Raw genomic sequence first — 27,472 nt, 5'->3', positions numbered from 1 at the left:
CAAGCTGTTTCTGCAGCTAAATTTCCACTGCTTCTCCTCTCCAAGCACATTGCTTTAAGAAGCCCGCGTCTGCCATGCCGCGAACAGCTGCCCACGACGAGGTGGGTGGCTATATCGTCAGAAAAGAACGTCTGAAAATACGATCCCTCTGAAATCAGAAAGGGGTTCTAACATTACCGTACAGTTAAGAGGGTGAGTTTCAATCTATAATCTACTACATTTAACAAGTGACCAGGCTGCCGACACTGTTGTAGGAGGCTGTTTAAAGGAAAAGAAACGTGTCCTGTTGTGGCAATTTCATCCATCCATCACACATAATTCACAATTACTGCTAAGAGCTACAGACTGAGATGATGGGATTCAACGTGCCTTATTACCTGAAGAGTGCTAACGAGAAGAGCTCTGCTTCGCTGATTTTATGAGACATCCCCAGAGGATTGTTTTAATTAGTAAACTCCTTCATATTTGAATTTGATAATGATCTGACAGCTTATGTTTACAAAAGACATGTGTTACAGGCATGGTCCTTTAAGGGTGAAGCCTGATGGGAAATGTATGCGGGTGTGTGTAGCGGAACTGCCTGTCGGGTGTGTGAGGGTGAGCGGAGAAGGAAAAGAAAAGTAACGGTTAACTACAGAAGAGACGAAGAGAAAGTAAATAAAAGGAATATAATAACTCCCTCGGCAGCCAAAGTTGTATCGGCGATGCCCGCTGTGAGTAAACTGTTTCAGCCCACTGTACGCGGTGTTCGTGCCTTGGAGGAGAAATAAAGGTTCGGTAAAGCAGTTTCCTACGCCTCCCTCGATCTTCTTGCTAGCGGAGTTGACCTGTATAGTAAGCTGTTGCCGGCTGCGAGTCAAGTAACTGCCAGAGGTTTCCTTACTACGGTTCGGGGCCGCGGATCTGGTGCGGTAACACTGGGGGCTCTTTTCCGGGATAAAACTCCGCAAAGCGCCGAGAGAGAGGGAGCGAACTTTCTTTTTCTCTTTTCCCTCGGACGACAGAGAAAATGGCGGCTCCGAGAGATGCTGAAGGGGATGGCATGGGAATGTACTTCAGTAAGAGCAGCAACCCATTTTTGCCAGAAACCCCAGAGAGTGGCACAGCTAATGTGGACCGTGCCACTTATGTAAACAATAGAATCCACAGCAGCAACCCCTTCATCACGGACATAGAGTTAACGCCAGCGGCGAGCATAGCAGCAGTCTATACGACGGAGTTTGAGGCTGCATGGCATCTCACCCCGCCACCTTCAGCTCACACCAACCCTTTCTTAACACCAATAGCGAAGCAGAATGCAGTGTGCAGTGAGTTTAAGCAGTTGCAGTGCTCAGACTGCGGAGGCCCTGGTAACACTGCATCTACACCGCTCACAGTGGGACAGCATGGCTCGCATGATCACCCACCTCGGATTGTTACATCTCGGCCATGCAGCCAGCCATTCACCGCCATGAACTGTACCTGCAGTGTCCCTAGAAAAACGCCGTTTACTGAGCCAGCGAAGCTACACATTATGCCGGGTATACCCCAACCTGCGCAGTACAGCTATGAAATGCCAGCTCAGGGCTATTTTTCCCCAACAACTCGCATGGCAATACCAGCACCAGATGGGGGGTGTGGGCTTTGCAAGCATGACCAGGGTCACAGTTCAAAACAAGCCATGCCAGGGCCACGCGGCTGTTTTCCTGGTGTAGTGCAAGACGGGGGTTTTGCAGATTGTAGTGCTGATGGACAGACGAGGGGCAAGGAGAAAATTCCCACATTACAACCAGACCATTTCGATGGGTCAGGGTCATGGAAAGACTTTCTCTATCAGTTCGAGACCTGTGCAAAGGCCAACTGCTGGACGGAGAACACCATGGCTGTCCAACTGAGATTCAGCCTGAGGGGCGCAGCTGGAGCCATAATCCACAAAAACCCCAAATCTGCTCGCTGGAGTTACCAGAGGATTGTGGAGGAGGTGGAGGCTGCCTATGGGCCGTGTTCAGAGCATGCAGCAGCCATTGGCATTGAGCTACGGCAGAGAATCCGGAAACCAGGTGAGGCCCTGCACACCCTCAGAGATGATATATACGAGAAGGTTTCCATTGTGTATGCCAACCGCTCCGAGCTGGAGCAGGACTGCATTGCTGTAGAGATCTTCACTAATGCTTTGGCAGATGCTGAAATGGTCCAGAAATTGTTGGAAGAACAACCACGCACCCTGGCAAGAGCCTATGAAATCGCCCACAGGTTCGAGACAACGAAAAGGGCCGCCAGGGCAGTCACACAGCTTATGCAGCCAGGGCCACGAGTCTCTACAGCACAGGGGACCCGAACAGCTGCATTACGGGAGAGTGTTCATATGCTAAGTTATGAACCACCGGAGAGGGCCCAAAGACCTATCCAGCGTGGGCGCCAAAGCTGGAGCACATCTAACAGGTCAAGCAGGAAGGAGGCTGTTTGCCATAACTGCTCCGGCATAGGACATCTACAGAGGAACTGCCCCTCTCCTCGCTCACCTGCCCAAAAGCCTGTAAAAGCTGCTAGAGGCCCAGCCCCTGACCCAGGCACAGTGTTCCACAACGGAGGCCAAGATGTGATGTGTGTCCAGATAGCAATACAGGGACGGGAAATACGGGCCTTGCTGGATTCTGGTGCACGGCGGAATGTGCTGCCCCTCCACTATTTTAACACCATCCCCGCAGAGTCAAGACCTCAGGTGCAGGCATCCATTGCTCAGACTCTACAAGGCATTGGTCCAGAGGGATTGGCCGTTCTGGGCGAGGTCATCCTGCCTGTACAGGTGGGGAGCGGTGTTGAAAATGTAGACTTTCTTTTGGCCGACATGGCTGAAGGCACTGAAGTTATTCTGGGGCACCCTTTCCTGCAACAATCGTGCGCTTGCTTAGACTACGGCCGCCAAGAGATAACCCTGTTTAATGAAAAGATACCATGTTCTGGCGTGGGCCCTCGACCCCAGGTGCTTGTTGTTAGGGTGGCACGCACTACGGTTTTGGAACCAGGCTGCGAGTATGTGGTCCCCGGGTTTTCCAGCTCCCACTGTGCCGCCCATAGAGACATGATGCTAAGCCCTACAAAGGGCTTTGTGGAGAAGCACCAAGTACTGGTAGCTCACGCAGTTGTGCAACCTAGTAAACCCTCTAGCATCCCAATCAGAGTCTTTAACCCTGGGGCCGCAGCTGTCACCTTAAAGCGTGGTGCCGTGGCAGGGGTTCTTCAGCCCGTGCAGGTCCTGGAGGGGTCGGGGGGTCGCCCACCAAGGGTCCTGGCAGCCCTCGAACTTAATGGTACTCCCCCTGCTTCTGTACCAAGCCATTTGCAGGCCCTTTACGCCGAGAGCAGCCCCGGTTTGACTCACGTTGCCCGCTACGATCTGGCAGGCCTGCTGAGGTCCTACAGTGATGTCTTCTCCACTGGCCCGAATGACCTTGGTCGCACTGGTGTTGTCCAGCATGACATCCTGACCACGCCAGGGCCACCAGTTAAGCACCCGCCGCGCAGGATGGCAGGGGACAAACAAATAGCGGCCGACCAGCAAGTACAGCAGAGCTTGGAGGCTGGGCTAGCTCAACCTAGCAATAGCGGCTGGGCTGCTCCAATTGTGATGGTGAAGAAGAAGGACCAGAGTCCCAGACTATGCGTGGACTATAGACCACTAAATGAGCGAACCCTTAAAGACGCTTATCCCCTGCCACGCATCCAGGACACCCTTGACACGCTTTCTACTGCCAAGTACTTCAGTACACTAGACCTGACTTCAGGGTACTGGCAGGTAGAGATGACCCCCAGAGCCCGAAAAGCAGCTGCATTTTGTACCCGTAAGGGATTGTTCGAGTGGAATGTGATGCCGTTTGGACTGTGCAACGCACCGGCCACATTCCAAAGGCTTATGGACAGAGTCCTGGCTGGGCTGCAGTGGGAGACATGCCTAGTGTACCTAGATGACATCATTGTCCTGGGCCAGGATAGCACCCAGATGCTGGAGCGGCTCGAGCAAGTGTTCATCAGATTGCGTGGAGCCAACCTAAAACTGAAGCCATCTAAATGCTGCCTGTTTCGGGAGCAGGTGGCCTATCTGGGCCATATCATCTCTGCTGGAGGTATTTCCACGGACCCCCAGAAAGTCCAGCAGGTGACGGACTGGCCTGCACCGCGGACCGTCACAGAAGTGCGTCAGTTTGTTGGCTTAGCCTCATACTACCGCCGGTTCGTGGAGGACTTTGCCACAGTGGCTAAACCCCTCCACGAACTCACTAAGAAGTATGCCCGTTTTAACTGGACTGCCGACTGCCAGGGAGCATTCCAGGAATTAAAAAGACGGCTTACGGCAGCCCCTGTCCTGGGTTACCCACTGGACCAGGGTGACTTCTTCCTCGACACTGATGCCAGCAATTGTGGGATTGGAGCGATTCTCTCCCAAGTGCAAGGGGGCGAAGAGCGGGTCTTGGCCTATGGGAGCAGGTGGCTGTCGGCTACCGAACAAAACTATTGTACGACCAGGCGAGAGCTTCTGGCGGTTGTGGCGTTCACTTCCCACTTCAGACAGTACCTGCTGGGTAGGCCGTTCACTGTCCGGACTGACCATAGCAGCCTCCGCTGGCTGACCAGGCTGAGGGAGCCCGAGGGCCAGCTGGCCCGCTGGTTGGAGAAGCTGGCAGAGTATAACTTCCAGGTGCTGCACCGACCTGGGAAAAACCACCAGAATGCGGATGCACTTTCCAGGAGACCCTGCCGCGCTTCATGCCCGTGCACACTCCCAGAGCCCACCATCAACAGCGACCGGTTCGAGCATAAAGGTGTGCAGTGTAACTTAGAGGACTGTGGTACCAGCATGACCCCCCCAGGGCAGCCCCCAGTGGGGGTAGTGGGGCCTGATGGTACCGATGGGAAAAGCCGGGTAGCAGAACCAGAGTGTGCACCCGTAGCAGCAGTGGACTGTTGTTCCAGTAGTAGCCACGACACCTGCCCAAATATCCACCGGGTGGATGAGTCCCATCACACTAGCTTGTTCAGTGGCTGGACCCCAGAACAGCTCTTGGCTAGCCAGAAGAACGATGTGGATATAGGCCCAGTTTGGGAATGGAAGGAAAAAGGGGAAGGTCGGCCCGTCTGGGCCGATGTAGCGGCATGCAGCCCCGCAACCAAAGCCTACTGGGCGCAGTGGAAGAGACTGTACCTAAAAGATGGAGTGCTGGTGAGGAAATTCCACTGTACAGAAAGTAATGTGTTTTTCCCCCAAATCCTTCTGCCTCACGCCTATCGTCACTCCGTAATGCAGCAGATGCACGATGGCCCAGTGGGTGGCCACTTTGGGGCAGAAAGGACCCTGGCACGCTTGAAGAATAGGTACTACTGGTACAACATGAAAGATGATGTGACCCTGTGGTGCCGCACTTGCACCAGTTGTGCTGAAAGGGCGCGGCCCCCAAAAACCCCCCAGGCAGCGATGGGCACGGTACGTGTTGGCGCCCCCATGGAGAGGATTGCAGTCGATCTGATGGGACCGTTGAACGAAACAGAAAGGCATAACCGATTCATATTGGTGGTACAAGACTACTTCAGCAAGTGGGTGGAGGCTTATCCAGTCCCCGATGCACAAGCGCCCACGGTGGCAGGAAAGGTTGTTGCGGAGTGGGTATGTAGATATGGAGCCCCACAGTCTCTGCATAGCGACCAGGGCACCAACTTTGAGTCGGCTGTGTTCCAGGGGATGTGTGAACTGTTCGGAATCAAAAAGACACGCACCACGCCCTTTCATCCACAGTCCGATGGCCAGGTAGAGCGTTTTAATGCTACCCTGCAGAAGGCCTTAGCCACCACCGCGGAGCGCTGCCACTGGGACTGGGATATAATGATCCCCTATGCTGTCATGGCTTATCGGGCAACTAAGCACAGTTCCACAGGATTGACCCCAAACATGATGCTTCTGGGCCGAGAGATAACCGAGCCTATTGACCTGGTCGCGGGTCTGCCGGCCGACGACACCCCCAACTGCACTACACCACAGTATGTGGTGCAACTCAGGGAAAGGCTGGAGCTTTCCCACCAACTGGCACGGGAGGCTCTCGGGAAATCTGTTGAGCGCGCTAAGAAACAGTACGATAAGAATATCTGCCAAGTTCAGTATCCAGTCGGCGCTGCAGTGTGGCATCTGATCAAAGGGACCAAGAGAGTGCGGCACAAGGTTCGCAAGTTTCTGCCTTCCTATGAGGGCCCCTACTTCGTAGTGGGCCTGTTGGATGATTTAGTCTACTGCATTAAAAAGGGGCCCCGAGCAAAGGCTAAAGTGGTTCATCACGACAGACTCAAGCCTTATCACTCAAGAACGCCGCTGGACAACAGCTGGGTCTTCCAAGACTCCGACCAGGCAGCACCCACCGAGGTGCCTCCTCCAGCGCTCGACGAAAGCGATTCTGACATTGATTTCGGCCCCTTCGACTTGTGGGAGACCCCAGCTGGGGCAGATCAACCAGATACTGGTGCTTCCCTGAGAGCTGGCTCTCCGCCACCCGCTCAAGGAGATGGTAGTGGGTTGCCAGCCAGCCCTGTTCAGCCTTACGTGGATGGGGCTGAAGGACCAGAACAGCACCCTTCCTTCAGGTCCACACCCCGTTCCAGACCACAGCGCGTGCGGCGGGCGCCGGACATGTTTGGTGACTGGGTCAGTCACTAGGCTAGTATGTCCTAACTGAGTCGGGGTGTAGGCGGATCGCTGCCCTGCTCAGTAGTTTAAAAAAAAAAAAAAAAAAATTGTTCATGTTACATATGTTAAGTGATATGACTGTTGTAAATTGAGTTGTTACAGGGGGCTATTCTTACGTGTACTGTTGGGCTTGTTTGTCTTGCTGTTTCCTGGCAACATGGCTGTCGACGGGCTGCAAGTTATTGTTTGAACTGTTTATACTAATGAGGTAAAGCTGGATATAGGGGTAAACGTTCAGCTGTAGTGCCTTAATGTCTTTCTTTATGAATACTGTCTATGTGAAGGGCGGGATATGGACATTGACTTGCACCCTCCTCAAAGTGAACCCTGTACATCCTATATTTTCTTGTGCTTAAAATATGGACAGTTGTCTACTTCAAGATTGTTCCATCCTAAGTAGAGATGGCACGATACCACTTTTTTATGTCCGATACCGATACCGATATCATAAATTTGGATATCTGCCGATACCGATATGAATCCGATATAGTGTGTTTTAATCAACAAAACTGTTTTTTAAATATCTTGCTGCATTTTGTATAAGTTCATACTCAAGTTTAAAACAACAACTACACTAAAGCTATTCTGTTATACCTGTATACAAAAAAAATATTTCATAGTTCAGCAATACTGATCAATCTAATAAACTTAAACCTACACCATCCTCCCTATTCTGGTATTTTAAAGAGTACTTAGCGTAAATATTAAGCAACCTAACTAATAGGGTTCCAACTCCCAGCAACAACAAAAATAAATAAATAAAAAATAGGGAACCACCCCTCACGCTCCACCTCATGATGCTTAATCGACGTAATCAACCTTAATTTGATGCAGTGTGAAAAAAAATGCACAGAAATCAATTATTTCTCAAGAAATATTAAATAGATTCAACATCTTTCTTCAACAAAATTGCAGACTGCACAGATGGTACCTTCCCAAAGGAAAAAGTACTATAGCTTACTAGGGTATATATATTAGACTTAATAGTTACTATATACAGTAATTGACTTCTATTCATTTTACATCAAATTAAAACTTTGGGTGTCAGATAATTATTTATTTAAAGCTAGACATTTTAAATGAGAATAAGAAAGAAAAGTATGTCTTTGTGCCCCCTTTTCCCTGTTAATGCCCTATCGGCCCCCCTGGCTAAACTTTGCTAGATCCGCCCCTGCACAGTTACCAGCGTCAGCTACGTAGAAAAAGATCCTCGAGTAGAAAGTAATATTAAATACATTCTAACAACAGCTGATCAAGCTTAAACGTGCTGCTGTTGTTCAGCCGCTGGTTTCCTCTTTCTGGTGCAAAGTGGGCCAAAAGCAAACAAGAGACACGGACTCGCGACAGAAAAGCCGATCAGCTGATCGTTAAGCAGTTTCATGATTGAAGTAGCAGCAAGAAGAGGCAGTCGCTCCATATATCGTTTGTTAAGCTTAATGCAGGAATGCTTTACAAACATTCAGAGATGGACTTACACACTTGCTTTACTTCTCTCGGGGATAACTTTGTCGGAGATGAAATGCCGGGTTGCTAGCGAAGCTCCAAATGCTATCCAGACCACCGACAGGTCCTGCATGCCACAGCCGCTCTATCACGTGATGCATACTGCTCGTTCTGAGGCGAGTTACGGCGTGTTGCAAGTTTTGTGAGGTGCTTTCGTGATATTTAATGGATCGGATTACATTTTTTATTTTTCTCCGATATCCGATCCAGTAATTTAGGTCAGTATCGGACCGATACCGATACGTAATATCGGATCGGTCCATCTCTAATCCTAAGGATCGCCATTTTTGGACTGGGGGCACGAATGCTGTATGTTTCCTTGTTAATGGGGGGTTCATGTGCTGGAATGATGTTAAGGGTTTAATTATCATCCAGAGTGGGGGTAGTGTTACAGGCATGGTCCTTTAAGGGTGAAGCCTGATGGGAAATGTATGCGGGTGTGTGTAGCGGAACTGCCTGTCGGGTGTGTGAGGGTGAGCGGAGAAGGAAAAGAAAAGTAACGGTTAACTACAGAAGAGACGAAGAGAAAGTAAATAAAAGGAATATAATAACTCCCTCGGCAGCCAAAGTTGTATCGGCGATGCCCGCTGTGAGTAAACTGTTTCAGCCCACTGTACGCGGTGTTCGTGCCTTGGAGGAGAAATAAAGGTTCGGTAAAGCAGTTTCCTACGCCTCCCTCGATCTTCTTGCTAGCGGAGTTGACCTGTATAGTAAGCTGTTGCCGGCTGCGAGTCAAGTAACTGCCAGAGGTTTCCTTACTACGGTTCGGGGCCGCGGATCTGGCGCGGTAACACATGCCTAACCAGGGTGGTTCAGTTCCATCCCTGTAGTGACGGTTGGAGTCGTCTCAAAGTGCTTTGAATTGTAAGGTAAAGATCCCACAGTCTTACAGAGGGACCAGCTGAGGAGTGCAGGAAAGAGAGAGTACACACACCAACAACACAAAACATAAACTAACACCTTTTTGGATTTTATTATTTATAGGTCAGATTTGTAGGGGGAGCCCTGCTTTTGTGCAATCGGTAGCCTATCAAGACATCTGCAGACATGTGGCACATTTTCTCAGAAGATAAAGGTATAAAATAGCTTGATCATATCTATTCTAATTACCCTGCACAGATACAGCATGAAACAATCAGTTTCATCACCCAATACAATAAGAAAAGCAGCCAGAAGGATCGGAGATCTGAGTTGTGATAGCGGAGTAGCTGCTCTGCACCACCCTAATGACAACCGATGTTACGATTGGCAAACTAATTGAAATTGGTGAGATTAATAAACATTAGTGTCAGAGACCAGTTGACTGAAGTAACTGAGGAGTGAGGGTTTTTGTTACACGAGAAAAGGCTGATCTAATAAGCTGATCCATCCACTGCGGGTAAAGGTCAAGTGCTTCATCTAATCGAGCCGCTTTTAGATCGTAAGATCTTTGCCCAATAAGATGGATGAGCTCACGTCGCTAACCTGGTCACAGAGGGAGTACCGGCAATGTAGCATCATGATGCTAACGGAGTCGTGGCTAACACCGCTAACTCCGGACACAAGCGTGACACTACCGGGATTTCAGATGCTGCGAGCGGACAGGACGAGAGAGAGCGGTAAGAGGAAAGGAGGGGGACTGGCAGTTTTTGTGAACGACAGATGGTGTAACCCTGGGCACATCACTGTGAAAGAACAACTCTGCAGCAGAGACATTGAGCTGTTAGCCGTTAGCATGCGTCCGTACTATCTGCCCCGGGAATTCTCGCATGTTATCGCGATAACAGCGTATGTCCCCCCCTCGGCCAACGCGGATGCAGCCTGTGACTCTCTCCACTCTGTGGTCAGCAGACTGCAAACACAATCTCCGAGAGCCCTTCTCATAATATCAGGGGACTTCAATCATGCCTCTTTGGACTCCACACTGCCCACCTTCACCCAGTATGTGACCTGCTCAACCAGAGACAATAAAACACTGGACTTACTGTATGCCAATGCTGAAGAGGCATACAGTTCATCACCTCTCCCTCCACTGGGCAAATCTGATCACAACCTGGTGCACCTTGTCCCTGTGTATGAGCCCTTAGTGCGCAGGGTGCCACCAGCCACCCGCACAGTGCAGAGATGGTCAGAGGAGAGCGAGGAGGCTCTTAAGGACTGTTTTGAGTCGACTGTGTGGGAGGTGATCTGTGACGACCATGGAGAGGACATCGACAGCCTTACTACATGCATTACTGACTATATTAATTTCTGTGTGGATAACACCGTACCTACCAGGACTGTACGGTGTTTCTCCAACAACAAACCTTGGATTACCCCAGAAATTAAAGCTGTCCTCAAGCAGAAGAGGAGGGCCTTCAAATCCAAAGACAAAGAGGAGTTGAAAAGGGTGCAGAGAGAGTTGAGGGGACTGATAAGGAATGGGAAGGACAGCTACAGGCAGAAGATGGAGAACCAGCTTCAGCAAAACAACGTTGGTGAAGTCTGGAGAGGCCTCAGAACCATCTCAGGCCACAAACAGCAGAACTCTCTGCCTGGGAGGGATGTGAGGTGGGCAAATTAACTGAATCATTTCTTCAACAGATTTGATTCAACCATGAGACAGTCTACAACATCGGCTGCAGACTCACCCACCCCCACTGCTGCTGTTCCACCTCAGACACTTCACACCTCCTCTATTCACCCTGCTCACTCCCCCCCACCCCCAACAACAGCATCCAATACACACTCAACACAAGGCTCCAGCCTGTCTCTCTCAACCACCCAGGTTAGGAGGGAACTGAGGAGGATTAATGGCAAGAAGGCAGCGGGTCCAGATGGCATCAGCTCGAGGGTCGTCAGGTCCTGCGCGGACCAACTGTGTGGGGTGATGGAGCACCTCTTCAACCTGAGCCTGAGGTTGGGAAGAGTCCCACAGCTCTGGAAAACCTCCTGTGTTGTACCAGTGCCAAAGACTTCACGCCCCAAGGACCTCAACAGCTACAGGCCGGTGGCTCTGACATCCCACCTGATGAAGACCCTGGAGCGGTTGGTCCTGGCTCAGCTTCGGCGCCTAACAAGCTCATCACTGGACCCACTTCAGTTTGCCTACCAGCCTGGCATTGGAGCGGATGATGCCGTCATTCACCTCCTACATCGTTCCCTCGCTCACCTGGAGACCGCTGGAAGCACTGTGAGAATCATGTTCTTTGATTTCTCCAGTGCCTTCAACACTATTCTTCCCTCGGTTCTAAAGGACAAGCTGGTGAACTCTGGAGTGGACCATCACCTCACTACCTGGATTTTGGACTACCTCACCGACCGACCACAGTATGTGAGGACTCAGGGCTGTGTGTCGGACAGGGTCGTCTGCAGTACGGGGGCCCCACAGGGAATGGTTCTGGCTCCGTTCCTCTTCACCATCTACACTGCAGACTTCTCCCACAATTCCACCCAGTGCTTCCTGCAGAAGTTCTCTGATGACTCTGCAATAGTCGGCCTCATCACTGATGGGGACGACAAGGAGTACAGAGGACTGACTCAAGACTTTGTGGACTGGTGCCAGCTGAACTACCTCTAGATCAACGCCAGTAAAACCAAGGAACTGGTGGTAGACTTCCGCAGGCACAAGCATTCTCCACTGCAACCACTGAACATCCAGGGTATGGACATTGAGGCTGTGGACAGCTACAGGTACCTTGGTGTTCATCTGAACAACAGACTGGACTGGACTCATAACTCAGACGCCCTCTACAGGAAAGGGCAGAGCAGGCTGTACCTGCTGCGGAGACTCAGGTCGTTTGGGGTGGAGGGCCCACTCCTGAAGACCTTCTATGACTCTGTTGTGGCTTCTGCTATCTTTTATGGCGTGGTCTGCTGGGGCGGCAGCATCTCTGCTGGGGACAGGAAGAGACTGAACAGGGTGATCCGAAGGGCCAGCTCTGTTCTAGGATGCCCTCTGGACCCAGTGGAGGTGGTGAGTGACAGGAGAATGGCGGCTAAGCTGTCATCCCTGTTGGACAACGTCTCCCACCCCATGCAGCAGACTGTGACAGCACTGAGCAGCTCCTTCAGTGGGAGACTGCGGCACCCACGGTGTGGGACGGAGAGATTTCGCAGGTCTTTCCTCCCCACTGCTGTCAGACTCCATAATAAAGACTAACTGATCAAGCACACACATCCATACATATGCAATAATACTAAGTGCAATAATCCTTTCTGTCATCGTTGTATTTTTACTCAGTTGTATATAGCATTCGTATTCTATTTTTATCTTATTGTATATTTTTATTCTATTTTATTCTACTGTATATAGTATATTATTTTATTCTATTCTGTACAGCTGTGTACTGTATTTATTCTTATTGTATTCTAATTTTTGCATCATAACTTTTGCACTGTCCACTTCCTGCTGTGACAAAACAAATTTCCCACGTGTGGGACTAATAAAGGTTATCTTATCTTATCTTATCTTTCATGACTTTGCTCAGTCTGTTGTTGTAGTTTAAGTCTCCTGCCGCACGACTGTCTTCAAAAATGTTATTTGTCCAAACACGGCTTTCTTTCTCACCTAACCAGGGCCTTGACAGTGGAGCGCACCACGCTGGAGAGGAGGAAGAGGGGTGTGACCAGGATGTGAAAAAGGGACAGAGAGGCAAAGGCCACAGCTGGTGACAGATCAGCGTCCTCTGAGATGTGGACGTGAACCACAAATGTCTGCAGGTTCAGAAGGAGCACATAATGGGAAAAGTTAGTCTCATAATAACAATTTTCATCCTTTAATTGATAATCTTTTGGCTGCCAGTCTGATTTGCATCATCTTGTTAAGAGTCTGAAGATTAAATCAAATGATAGATGAGGCGTTTGTCTCCATGTGTCCTTCACAGTCATCCTGTTCCTTGGTATCAGTCTGACTTTTCTCATTTGTCATCACTCAAGTCTACATCCATGAAGGACTTCAGAAAGTCCTCCACTGTCTCAGTGTGAAACGTCACTGGACAGTCAGACTACTTGGCACTGTCTCTGCTCTACCCTTCACACTGGGAACAAGACAACAAGATAAAAGTCCCAGCTAACTTAAGCATAATGATTATTACATTTTAAATTAAACTTACCGTCAACACAGCTGCTATAGGAATAGCTGCATTCATGAAAACTGAAAGAAAATAAGAAAATCACAAAAGCTGTAAGAGAATTAAACATTTTTTGACATTTTTTTTGACCTTATATCGCTTTTTGCTCAGATGTTGTGTTGAAACATCACATAACTGATATTGAACATCTCTTTTGTTCATGGCTGGAATTTAATTTCCTCCCAGCAGCAGGTGCGTACAAGCTAATCAATCAAGGTAATGAATTCAAGTCTTGTAAAAACTTCTCTCCTGTCCATCATTTTCTAATTTTCTGTCACTCTCTAATATAAGATAATATTTAAAAGTGGCATGTTGTCCGGATATAAACAGATGAAAACACTTAATTGTCATAAAAATGCTTTGCTTCATAAATCTTTCCTGAGTCGTCTGTCAGTGAGGAAATGATATTGCTTCTTCCCTCCTCTACAACAATCGGCAACTATTGATTTTAGATTTAGGACTCAGCCTGTTATAGGACTGTTCATCTAAGCGTGTAGGAGAAAAGAGGATGGACAATGAGAGAAAAATAAATGACTATCAAGTAATAATGTTGAGCACTGTAACAATAATCCAGGCTAGCCTTCAGCACTGGTTTTTATCACATCTAGTTACTTTTAGAGTTCCAGTAGACTAATTTTAAATATTGACTGGAACCTGTGGGGCTAAAACATGAACTTAGATTCAGATTTTTCAGTCTGAAGATTTTCCATCTTTTCTGTTATACTATGTGAAAGTTTTAAGCCAAAAACATGTGCAAACATACATGGAAATACACATGCATAAGGCAAAAACAATGTCTGCAACGAGCTTCAAAGTCAGTATTTGGCATGACCGTCACTTTTCTTCATCACAGCCTGAACTCTCTTTCTTATAATTCCTTCAAGTAGTGTTCAGGAATCGTTCTCTGGGCTTTTTGAAGGACTTTCAAAGCTCTTCTTTGTATGTTGGTTGCCTTTTGTTCATTTCTGTCAAGATGATCCTCCTGATAGGCTCTGGGGAGGCTACTGCATGTCTGGTAGTGTTACAGTGTGCATTTTTGTTGCCAGTCAGATGCTTTCCAGATTGTATTGGATGGTGGATATGTTTCTGAGATAATTATATCAGTTTTGACAAGATCACTGTAAACACTTATGGTTGCACTGCTCTCCTTAGTTACTCCATAAGATACGTTGCATACATGTGCAGACGCAAACCATGACAGAATCTCAACACTGTATTTTACAGATGGCTGCAGACACTCTCTGTTGTACCTCTCTCCTTCTCTGTCTATTCTGTTGACAATTTCATCATATGACCTGTTGCCACTGATTTTAAATCCAGTTCTTGTGTAATTTGTCATACCTCAGCCTTTCCTTCCTGGTTCTCCTCCCTAACAATGCCTTTTTGACAGCTTCCATTTCTAAGGAGGCTTCACAGAAGAGAAGATCAACCGAATGAAGAATGTCTCAGGTCTTTGCAGGATGTTTTTTTTTTTCCTGTAGTTTGCGATTATGACTTTCCAGCCACTTTTTAAGAACATATTTGGTTAAAAATAAAAATGTATGGTTGTCATTTTTCCAGGAACTAATAGGTCAGTGTTAAATAACTTACAAAAAAAACAGTTTCTTTGAAAATGCTCATGTATAAAAACTGGACTAAAATAATGAGTGAAAAAACAGCAAAGCTCTTTTAGCAACTCTGAAAGAGCTTCGGGAAACCTGGAGGACTGTTGCTTACCACCACTTTAAAAACTTTACAGGGAAATCAGACTACTTGGAAGCCAAAAATTCAAAATAAGGAGGCTGGCTGATGACTTTTGCACGGTACTGTTTATATACTGCTTCAGTAGTAAAACCAAAGTTTTAAACAGCAGGGTCAGCATTTGTAATCCAGTCTGAAAAGTTCCGTCTGCAGATTGGTCCAAACACTTTGTTTCAGTCTCGGATCTTTGATCTGTCATGTCAGTGACACACATCTGGCTGTGAACACAGAAGCTCAAGCTGCTTACTGATCAAGTCTTATGTTTAAGAAGAAAGCGGAGTTAAAGGCAGGAAGGGGGCAGCATAAGTTAAATATTGGACTATTGAGAAATCTGAATCATACAAAACTACTCTAAAAGAGTCCAGGAATCAAGTCAAATATCATTAGTGGGAGGGGACCAAATGAACTTACTGGATATGGATGTGTAAAGAGCAAAGGCCTGCAGGCTGGTGAGCTCTTTAACCCTGGTCTCCTCCACACTGTCACAGAAGATGCGCTCCCAAGCATACAGTTTCAGCAGCTTGATGCCCCGCAGCAGTTCGTTGGTCTTCTTCAGGCGCTCACTGGAATATTCCTGATAAAGGCACATTTGATTACCTAACCTCAATCCAGCACATCAAGGCACAGCAGCGATAACAAGGACTGACGAAAACACTGTAATCATATTTGACTGGTTGTATTAAATGTATCTTTGGAGCAGATAGGCCTGAGGTAAGGAGGGTTTGTGGAAAGTGGCTGTCCTCATTCCCCAAGGAGACGATAGCTGTTATTTTGAGGTGCTGCTATAAAAACAACATTTTCTAAATTGCATTCTAAAAAACATTCACTCTGACCAAGTGGCAATTATGTGCAGTTGGTTATAAAAAGGTCAGAAGATTACCATCCATTTATTTTTTAAATATATTAGCTTAAATGACACACTCGGCCATCCTCAGATGCAAACATGACCAAAACTAGAAACAAATAGTTACATAGTTATACATCTTTTAAAAAAGAAAGAAAGGCCCATGGTAGCACTCACCAGGGTGCTTTTCTGTGTTTGGGATAGCTTTGTGGCCACAAAGTATTGTACAGGAGCTAACACAGCAATGACGGTCGCTCCAATCAAGGCACTGATTCCCAAGAGGTAGTAGAGCAGGATCACTCCCACAACAATCTGAGCAGGGAAGAAAAAAAACATTAAGCAGGAGATGAAAACAAGATTTCCACAGAGGTAGTTTTCATTCACACAACACTCCCCACTGACAATTACAAAATCCATATGAATTTACCGCAGAGCTTTCTGTGAAGTGGTGACCTTATAGTAGGTCAGCTTATAGCAAACCTCCCACCTAATATCCAGTGAATACAAAGATAGAAACGTGTCACCGGAGAGTAGGTGAGTGATTGGTTTTCTCTTTATTCTTTATAAAGGCCTAGAAAGGTGTCAGCTGTATAAACCACCAGCCCCCACACAGTTTCTGTCAGCTCCTCACATCAATCGCACATAACTGGAGCTAAGCAGCCAAGCTATACACATCTGTGAGGTTTCCACTACTTTATATGCATCTTTTTTTATATATATCTTGCATCACCTTCTGCCTTTGCAGCTCCCTAAGGACTGCAGCATTGTTTAAAAAAAGGAACCAAATCTGCTCTTTGCAATTGCAGCTGGTCATGCTGCAAGCATCATCTCACATAGATGTTAAATGAGAAGGAAATAGACAAACTTCAACAAAAAGAGCTTTGATTAGCTCATCCTGAGTCATAACTGATCCTGTCACAACAGGTACTTTGGCTTGTCATAGCAGGAAAAGCAAAGGTGTAATTATTAATATTTTTAAAAAGACTGAATTCCGTTCAGGTTCCTGTTATTGTACATGCTGGTTCACTGCTATTGCTCACTGGGACACCTGATGGACCAGAGCCATTGTTAACATAAACACAATGGCAAGAATGGCCTTTCTGTATCACGAATAAAAGACTGATATCTCTGGTTGCTTAAAGCAACACGGTGAGTTTTAAAGCATTCATCATTTTGTTTTGTCTTTTTTCTACCTGCCTATAAAAGATATTTCGGAGGAAAAACACAGATGTAAGAAATAAAACAACCGATGCCTGAATTCAGACTTTGGGATTGTGGTACTAGGTCCCATCTCTGTCTTTTCTACCATGACTAAAAAAAATGCTGGATAGCCTCACAGCAGAAACATAGTATTGAAATAATTGTATCTGTTATGTGAGGCATCAGCGGGGCTAATAAAATATTAAAATGTTAGTGCAGTCACTAATCTGAAACACAGAGAAATGCAGAGGTAACTAGATCATGTGAAAAAGGTAAAGAGCTGTCACGTCTGAGATGAGTATTGAACTTCATCCATCTCATCAGTGCAGCAGGCAGTGGAGAGCAAACGCAATGGATTCATTCACAGACGGGTGGGAACGGCCAGTGAATACAAATTCTGCTTTAGTCTCCGAGATACTCACAGAATACTTTTTACTTTTGTTCATTTTAGCAGTTTTTCATTTAGTGTTTGACGTGGTTGTCGAGCAAATTATAAAACTAAAAATGAAACAAGGCCCAAACACTAGACAGGGATTTACTATATATGCACGTGTAATGTGCGAGAGGTTTTATGTTAATAAGCATTAATCAGGTAGTATTTATATTGTATTTGAGTAGTCTCTTTCATCGTTTTAGTATTTTAAAATTAAAAATTGCTTTAAGCTCAATTCTTGGAGCTTAAAGCAATTAGCTTGAAAAAGAAAAAACAGTATTTTCTGCTGCAACGAGATAAGAATACATTTATTTGTGCCAACAAAACAAGCCCAAACAGAAGCCTGTAATTGTACATCTCCAAAGGAGTGACACTCACTAGACCTGTGGCAAAAATTCATTTCTTATAAATGTTTTTTTCAAGTGTAATTAAATGTTTTCACATTTCTATTTAATGCAAAAACACCTTTTTCATCTGATATGGGTGATATGGGCCAGATGGAAGAAAAATGACATAAAAAATGTATTATGCAGGGCCTTGAGAAAGAACAGGTGGGAGGATGAACCATGAGTTTTTGCAGGCATTCTGTGACACAAGAAACTACCTGATCTCCATGTTTTGCTGAAATTGTATTTTTATCATAAACAGTTGTCATATTGAAATCTAATTTATCCCAATGGTATAAAAGTAAACACGCTCAATAACAGTGCTGCTTGTCATAAATTATGCGATCCACTTATTCCAAAGTAGTGCATAAAGGTCGTCTACTGCATGCATTAGGCTGTTCATCTCCAACACCCAGTGCTCAGTTTTTAAGCCCCCACATCTGTGCATGCAATCATTTCTTCTCCCATGCGGTAAAGAGAAAATACAATGCACATTGCAGAAAGACAGACACCAAACAATCTGGTATTAAAAATGCAGTGTGATAAACACCTTTGACTCACACCTTTACTAATATCTAACACACTCGTGTGCAGAGAAAACTATCTAACAATACACAATGGAATGCAGTAACAGAAAGCCAGCAAAAGTATGACACAGAGTTACACTTATACCTGCACTGTAACACAGTGTAAAGCATTATTTATAGTTCTGCAGTAAAGGACTGCAGCCTAGCAATAGAGCCACATAAATAACAGGAGGCAGAGCAGTCACAGGGATCACCTGAGCTGTGACCATGGTTACAATGACACTGAGTCCCTCGTAGTAAAGACAACATTAAAGGTTCACTCTGGAGCTTTGGACCTCTAGTTCTTGTTTTGTTTATGGACAACTAGATATACAGTCATCCTGAAGGTTTCAAACAGGAGGAGGGTGAAAAATGCTAGCAAGTACACATGGTGTAAACAGGATTTCACAATAAATCTGTTTTGCAAAAGGATTTTCGAGAAACGAAAAGCATTCATTAGTTCCAGCTTAAGCTTGGTTACAACTTCATGGTCAGTGGGACTGAATTTTAACATAACTTGCTAGAAAGTTCTACAGGACATCTTCCAGAAGATTTTAGTGCAGACATCTCCGCTCCTGTTCTCTTTAGCAAGTGTTGCAGCTTTCTGGGATGAAATGTATATTAATGGAAGTAACCCACTGCCATTCTGTAGCAGAGAGCAAAAGTTAGAAATATAATTAAAGCATGAAACATATAAAGCTTCAATAAAACACCTACACTGAGTGCTGCTCTCAGTGGAAACAAAACCCTAAAGATATCTACGGAGTAGAGAAGAACAACGTGCTTCATACCTGTACTGGCATGGCCCACAGGTTAGGGCAGAGGAAGAAGAACCACATCAGCTGGTTGGTATCGATGGCAACCAGGTTGCAGATCTGACCTACGGTTAGCTCACCCATGGACATGGTGGAGGTGCACAGACGCATGATTTTGTTGTAGATTTTTGTCTGGGGAGAGAACAAAAAACATAAAAGGGTTGACAGCAATACATTTCCTTGTAATGATCATTAGTTAACTGGTGCTTATTATAGTGCTGATTAGTCTTTAACACAATGCCGTGTCTCAATACACACTCACAGACCACCTGTCCAGTTCATCGTTAACATAGATATCTAATTAGCTGGTCACATGGTAACAACTTGGCATGCAGGCAGCTCAAATTGAGCATCAGGTGATTTAAGTTATTTTGAACATTTCATGGGTTTTGCTGCCTAACAGGCTAGTCTGTCAGTTTCAGAAACTGCTGATCTACTGGGATTTACCTCAAACAACTACCACAAGAATTTATATAAAATGGGCCACAAAAAGAGAAAATACTAGTCAGCTGCAGTTCTCTGTGTGAAAATGCTTTGTTGATGCCAGAGGTCAGAGGAGAATGATCAGACTGCTTTGAGCTGACAGGAAGGCAACAGCATCAAGAAATAAGCGCTCACTTCAACAGGTATGAATAAGAGCGTCTCTGAACATACAACACATCAAGCCTTGAAGCGGATGGGCTAAAGCAGGAAAAAACCACACTGGGTGGGTGCCACGTGTGTTAGCTAAGAACAGGAAACTGAGACTACAATTTACACAGGATAACCAAAACCGGACAATAGAAGATTACAAAATCTTTGCCGGGTTTGATGAATCTCTATTTCTGCTGCGATATTCAGGCTGTGGGATCAGAATTTGGCATAAACAACATGAAAACACGGATGCTTTCCGTGAGCAACAGATCTAAATCCGACTGCGCACCTTTGGGATGTGCTTACAATAAATCTGCAGCAACTGTGTGATGTTATTGTGTCAATATGGAGCAAGATGTCTGAAGAATGTTTCCTGCAGCTTGTTGACTCTATGCCATGAAGTGAATTGAATAATAACAACCCAGTACTAGCAAGGTGTACCTAATAGTGTCCAGTGAGTGTATATGTCTTAATAAAACCTGGTCTTTATTTAATTTATCATTTATGGCATTGCAAAATCTTCACTGAGCTTTTTTTGTAATTATTTACAATTAAAAAATGCTTTAATGTTTCTTTTTGGCAATTAAGTATTCACTCATTAACAGCAAACTGCCTCTTGTTGCAGCATTATCATCTCCAGACACCCAAATCTGTGGATTTTATTGCTTTAAAATGAAAATGTAAGCAAAGGATAAAATAGACAGTAGTTTCTGTGTTTAGTCCTTTTACTGGGTGCCACTGAGTTTATCAGACTTCAGTTTTCCAATAAAAGATCTTTAAACGTCTCATAAAGAAAGTTTCCTTAGAGAACAGATCAGTGCAGTGTACCTGTATGGCTCCACGCAGGTTGATGCCTGTTTCAATAGCCACATAGTAAGAGGCCTGGAGGAAAGTCCTCTGCAGGAGTAGGGCGAAGAAGAGCAGCACAGCCAACACGTATGCGTTCTCCAGAAACTCCTTGGAGGAAATGAAATAGATCCCAAGCAGCTTTATCTGGAAGTGCAGACACAGGGAGATGTTAGACAAGCAGGAACAGTTGTTAGGAATATAGGCTGAACTGCCCTGGATTTTTAATTTCAGCTACAAATGTTCCCGTTCATCACTTCAAAATTTGAGGAAAACATCATCCATTTAAAACATATTACCTCCATTTCAGAGCAAGCTTTAATATTGTGCATGAAACTCAATTAAACTGAAATGAAACAGAGGCTTTGGAGTGAAACGCACAGCTGATATGTGGGTGTAGGCTGGAAACCCAAGAAGAACAGGGACACGGTATCTCTCTCAAAAATTTATGAATCCTGCATAACAAAGTAATCGTTCTCCCAGAGGGAATTACAAATTATTGATTAGAAATATGTCTGCACTCCATGGCAACTCATCCTTGTAACTTTCCCTTGTTTTGCTCTCTCGATACTCATTGGCTGAAATTGTCACTATTTTTCAGCTTGTTGCCCTGCAGACAAGAATATTTACTGAGTGCTTCTTACTGTAAGTCTATTTTTTCTTACCGTTCCCTGCATTGGACTTGACTTTCAAACAAATAATTGAAGAGTTATTCTTACAGAAAGACACCCGACCAGAGACAACTTCTAAAGCAATAAGTCGCATAAATATTTGACGAAGTTTAAATTAGAGCACCATCAGGCAGGTGTGCAGGGGAGACAGGGCATCATAACCTTTGAGAGGCCAGAGGAAGCTATGTAATGTCTCTGTTATGCCTAAAGCTGCTCTCATTACCTGAACAAATGCAATAAAACGTATTTAAATGTCGGACTAGTAAAAATTCAGCATCCGTACTTGCTAATAACAATATTTTTTATGTTATGTTGTGCTGTGTGCATGGCCTCACCGGTGGCTGAATGGTGCGATTGTCTTTGCTGATGTGGTGGACTATGCCAGAGATGCAGAGAGGACCGACAAAGCCCAGCAGGTCGGCCAGGAAGCGGAACGTGATGCTGAGGATGAGAGGTCTGCCAAATGCTTTTCTCAGGGCTTGCCAGATCCACTTTGGACTTTGCGGTGCTATGCCCTGAGGCCTCTTGAGGGTAATAAAAAGAAGGGCCAGATGTAGAAAAATATTAGCATGAAGACAAATAAGCCACTTTTTAAATATTCTTTGTCAAATACAGCTAATCTGCCAGGGCACAATAACAAGTGTGGCTTTTTTTTATTGAAAGTCTAAATTACAAACAGTAATCAGAGTATTTTGTTAGCATGATGAAGATTACGTCTTTGAAGAGAAGTGCCATTTATCTGTGTTGTTGAACTAGCAGCACAACAAAAGGCAAAGAGATTTGAGCATAAAAGCTGGCTAACATAGCAAAAGGAAATAACTGCTTGAACATAAAAGCTGAGTCAACACCATTAGATCACAGCACTGCAACAGAAACCTTTAAAATGAGGTCAGGTTCAAGGCTCCCATCCACCTCGTTGCTGCATAGGATAGCATGATTAATGGCAAGTTTCACACTGCATCACATGAAAAGCCTACATAACTCCTCTGAGGGTAATGAAGCTGGAGCACCATGTCAGGGACACAAAAACAGAGATTCCAAGACTGACTGGAGAAGGTATTGCTGTTAATTTATATTTATTTATATACAATTTTATGAATTTCCTAAAACAACACAAGAGCATGGCTCAGTGAGTCAGTTAGTACGATGACAGGAAAACATCTGGACTGCTACGGTGCAGTAAACAGTCCCAGGACATTTTCACTGTGTGTGCGCATCTCTGTGACCATCTCTAAGTCATTCTCAGAACTGTGAGAACAAACGTGACCCTGGTCATGTGCCTCTATCTTTCAATTCAAGCTCATATTAAACATCAGTGTTTGCACACACATACACACACACACACACATCCTTTCTTCCTACCTCAAGTTCAAACAACTAGGAAGGAGGATGTTTCGTTCTCACACACTCACACTGTAACTAGCTTCCCATGAAGTGTAGTGCTTTCACCCCCACAGGGGTCAGGATGTTGCCTCGTTCACAGTAGAATGGGAATGACCTGGCGCCTCCAGGCCCTCCTCTAAATGCCCCACCACCACCCTTCCCCAGCGCTCCACTGGGATCCCTCAGTCTCTCTCATCCTCTGCTCCTGCCGGAAGGAAGTGGGGTTGCGTTCACACTGGACGCACATGCAGACGTGACGTTGAGCGTGACCTTCCAAACACTGGAAAACAATGACCCTACAGAGGACGCCCTTCACATCTGACCCCTGACACGTGCTCCAGAAGTGAGATGGACAGAGAGACAGAGAGGGAAAGAGGAAAGAGAGACAGCTTGGACTGACATTAGCGAGACTAGAAGACCAGAGAAGAAGAGAACGGGACATAAGCTGTGTTCACCACATAAAAGTCTCAAATGAAAATACCAAACACACATCATAATATAATTTTAAAACACATGGAATCTTTCTGGGAGCCATATTAAGAACTAACTCATCTATCGATTCTGCTAAAGAAAGAGGAATTGAAAGAGTTCAAATATTACATTTTATTAGAGAAAGTTTTTCTTCTTCTTTTTTAATAAGCAGCAAATAAAAATGTTATTACATCCATTTAAAACTGGCTTATGCAAATGGACGTATACCAGGAGGAAACCTTCAAAAATGCAGGGATGTGAAGCAAGCCCAACACAGAAAGTCAAAGCCAGCAAGGTGCTTTTATGCCTTTCCTCATTTACATATATGGAGATGAAAAAGTACTAGAAAGCCCTTATAGTATGCAAAAATGCAATCTAATATATCACCACCATAAATACCATAAATACAATAAGGTTTAATCAGCACATATCTAAAACAGTAGAGAGGATGGTATACAACTGGGGTAAATCCTAAATAAAACACAAGCACGATATAGAGAATAAGCCTGACCGTGTGTACATACACTACACACATTCTCGTGGCAGTGTGACAATTCACTGTTTACATTAGTCAAGTACTCATCTCTATGATGTCTAAATAAAGTTTATTAGTCCCAGAGTTCAGCAAGCCATGAGTCACTGCAGGAAAGACATTGATTCAAACATACCCGGCAGAAACATTTTTTTTAAAAAAGCACAGCAAAAACGGGCCAAAATGAAGAGAATAAGCAACATGTTGACTTCTCACAGAAATACTTAAAGTCTTATTTGTGTCTCAGAGCTCAACGTCCAAGATGATCCCCTGATAATCAAAAAGAAACACAGTGTTGAGAGTTTGTGTTCTAACTTTGCCTGTGTGGGATGGATTTCTGTGAAAGCACTGCTTTGCCCCAACAGGCCACAGACTTAAGTGAAGTAATGTTTAACTCTGAATTGACTGTAGGTGTAAATATGAGGGTGAATTTCAGTGATGGACAAAAGTTATGTCCAGGATATGCTAAAGTAGGCCCTGAATTATTCATATTAAAGTCATGGACAGACAGATTTGTGCATTTCACCTTTGCTGGTTATCAGTGCCTGATATAAAGGGAGTGCAGAATTATTAGGCAAATGAGTATTTTGTCCACATCATCCTCTTCATGCACGTTGTCTTACTCCAAGCTGTATAGGCTCGAAAGCCTACTACCAATTAAGCATATTAGGGGATGTGCATCTCTGTAATGAGAAGGGGTGTGGTCTAATGACATCAACACCCTATATCAGGTGTGCATAATTATTAGGCAACGTCCTTTCCTTTGGCAAAACGGGTCAAAAGAAGGACTTGACAGGCTCAGAAAAGTCAAAAATAGTGAGATATCTTGCAGAGGGATGCAGCAGTCTCAAAATTGCAAAGCTTCTGAAGCGTGATCATCGAACAATCAAGCGTTTCATTCAAAATAGCCAACAGGGTCGCAAGAAGCGTGTGGAAAAACCAAGGCGCAAAATAACTGCCCATGAACTGAGAAAAGTCAAGCGTGCAGCCGCCAAGATGCCACTTGCCACCAGTTTGGCCATATTTCAGAGCTGCAACATCACTGGAGTGCCCAAAAGCACAAGGTGTGCAATACTCAGAGACATGGCCAAGGTAAGAAAGGCTGAAAGACGACCACCACTGAACAAGACACACAAGCTGAACCGTCAAGACTGGGCCAAGAAATATCTCAAGACTGATTTTTCTAAGGTTTTATGGACTGATGAAATGAGAGTGAGTCTTGATGGGCCAGATGGATGGGCCCGTGGCTGGATTGGTAAAGGGCAGAGAGCTCCAGTCCGACTCAGACGCCAGCAAGGTGGAGGTGGAGTACTGGTTTGGGCTGGTATCATCAAAGATGAGCTTGTGGGGCCTTTTCGGGTTGAGGATGGAGTCAAGCTCAACTCCCAGTCCTACTGCCAGTTTCTGGAAGACACCTTCATCAAGCAGTGGTACAGGAAGAAGTCTGCATCCTTCAAGAAAAACATGATTTTCATGCAGGACAATGCTCCATCACACGCGTCCAAGTACTCCACAGCGTGGCTGGCAAGAAAGGGTATAAAAGAAGAAAAACTAATGACATGGCCTCCTTGTTCACCTGATCTGGACCCCATTGAGAACCTGTGGTCCATCATCAAATGTGAGATTTACAAGGAGGGAAAATAGTACACCTCTCTGAACAGTGTCTGGGAGGCTGTGGTTGCTGCTGCACGCAATGTTGATGGTGAACAGATCAAAACACTGACAGAATCCATGGATGGCAGGCTTTTGAGTGTCCTTGCAAAGAAAGGTGGCTATATTGGTCGCTGATTTGTTTTTGAATGTCAGAAATGTATATTTGTGAATGTGGAGATGTTATATTGGTTTCACTGGTAAAAATAAATAATTGAAATGGGTATATATTTGTTTTTTGTTAAGTTGCCTAATAATTATGCACAGTAATAGTCACCTGCACACACAGATATCCCCCTAAAATAGCAGAAACTAAAAACAAACTAAAAACTACTTCCAAAAACATTCAGCTTTGATATTAATGAGTTTTTTGGGTTCATTGAGAACATGGTTGTTGTTCAATAATAAAATTATTCCTCAAAAATACAACTTGCCTAATAATTCTGCACTCCCTGTATATGCAATCATTTATTCAGCTTAAACAAGGAAATACAAGGAAAGCAGATGTGCTTTTGACACACACATTGACTATTTACTGGACAACAACCTCAGCCCACTTACTGTTCACAAAGATCTACTAATACTAACCTTTTGGTCTTCAAAGGCCCTGCGAAGCTTTATATAGTTTGTGAGTGCTCTCATTGCTATGGGCAGTTTGCCAATGACCTTGAGGTCGATGGGTCGTTTGTGAGCAGAGGTAATGAAGGTGTTCATCCACCAGTAGGTGGCTTTGGATAACAAGTTAACGAAGGGCTGCAGGAAGCGAACGCCGAGGTCCTGAAGGTCTTCGGGAGGCTTCACCTCTGTTGGATTGGCGAAACACATGTAGCGCTGTGACAAAAAGAAGAGCTTTGATTAACTGTTCAATTCCCCCTAGTTACCTGAAAACTAAGAGTGAACTCTAAAAACCACTGATTGGGCTTTAAATGTACAGAAATATCGACTAACCTGTGCACAGCAGATGATAATTATATGTCAGCTGAAAAGACTCTTATTAGTGGGGTTAATTATAGTAGTAGTAGTACAGGCTGTCTGATATGGAAATTTATGACTAATGTAAAGTTTAAGAGTTGAAATCAGGCTCTATTTTAACCACAACAAAAAAATGGAATAAAATGGAATTCCCAGCAAAATATGTTCAGCAAGATCCTGAGCATGAATAATTAGAAAGGTTTGATTTAACAATCGTTTATTCATTTTGTCAGCCAGTAAAATCTAAATTAGCTTTTTAATGAAAGCATGTAATGATTTCTTTTCTATTACTTCAACATGAAAGTTCACATCAATTATTAATATAAACTGTTTGCACACTTTTAACAGTGCAGATGAAGACACTTCAAGAAACTGAGGTCTAGCGGGCCAAATTATTGCAGCGGATGATGGGAGAATCTGTTTCTCTGCTGTTTGCCCACGGCTCTGTGATTTAGTAACAGGTGTTTGCTTAGTGCAGAGGTTAACAGAGACAAACACATTGTGAATTGTCCAGAGGAAAAAGACAAGAAAAGAGCACTCTGCTCTGACATTTTCTCCATGCTCAGAAAGGGTCAGAAGGCTGAAAATGTCAAAAGCTGAACAATCATCGATAGAATATTAATAAGATACATCTAGAAACGTGATCAGAGACCAGCATGAAGCCTCACACTGAACCACACGTGTGAGGGGGATCTTGTGTCTTTTAGATATACTTTAAATGAAAGTGAAAGGATCAATTTTGCATTCAGAAAAAAAAATATTTATGCCTTTTTTTTTTTTAACTTTTGCATTTGACTTGAAAAGTTTGGATCACTGTTCCAACAGGATGCTTCTGTATCGGTGATAAGCTGGTGTAACTGCACAGTTATCAGTGTTACTTTGGGTTCAATGTGAATCATCAGAAGTTTGCACTAAAATGGTGAAAAGGCTAACATTAGGATGGAGCAAACAGAACTGGTTGTACAGCACACGTCTTTAATGACCTTAAAAAACAAGAACTGGGTCAATAAGTTTGAATTTATTTTTCTGCA

The 27,472-nt window shown here is 44.7% G+C and overlaps 1 protein-coding gene across 2 annotated transcripts in view; it reads right to left on the bottom strand.

The window, feature by feature from the left end:
- Nucleotides 1-27,472, bottom strand: part of abcc8 (ATP-binding cassette, sub-family C (CFTR/MRP), member 8) — a 71,958-nt gene that overhangs the window by 31,372 nt on the left and 13,114 nt on the right. For both annotated transcript variants that reach the window (XM_085461335.1, XM_085461337.1), the window contains exons 6-13: nucleotides 26,058-26,300; nucleotides 21,769-21,957; nucleotides 20,745-20,909; nucleotides 19,260-19,415; nucleotides 16,061-16,195; nucleotides 15,451-15,613; nucleotides 13,282-13,322; nucleotides 12,738-12,883 (exon numbers count right to left, since the gene is read on the bottom strand). In XM_085461335.1, the coding sequence (XP_085317461.1) occupies nucleotides 12,738-12,883; nucleotides 13,282-13,322; nucleotides 15,451-15,613; nucleotides 16,061-16,195; nucleotides 19,260-19,415; nucleotides 20,745-20,909; nucleotides 21,769-21,957; nucleotides 26,058-26,300 (1,238 nt within the window). The remainder of the gene's footprint in view (nucleotides 1-12,737; nucleotides 12,884-13,281; nucleotides 13,323-15,450; nucleotides 15,614-16,060; nucleotides 16,196-19,259; nucleotides 19,416-20,744; nucleotides 20,910-21,768; nucleotides 21,958-26,057; nucleotides 26,301-27,472) is intronic.

Source organism: Copadichromis virginalis, linkage group LG7 (assembly GCF_057382275.1).
Source record: "Copadichromis virginalis isolate Kocher_CV1m ecotype Utaka linkage group LG7, C_Virginalis_male_GT1.1, whole genome shotgun sequence".
NCBI classification, from domain to species: domain Eukaryota; kingdom Metazoa; phylum Chordata; class Actinopteri; order Cichliformes; family Cichlidae; genus Copadichromis; species Copadichromis virginalis.
The sequence above is the reverse complement of the archived record's forward strand: the minus strand, read 5'-3'. Positions and strand labels throughout refer to the sequence as shown.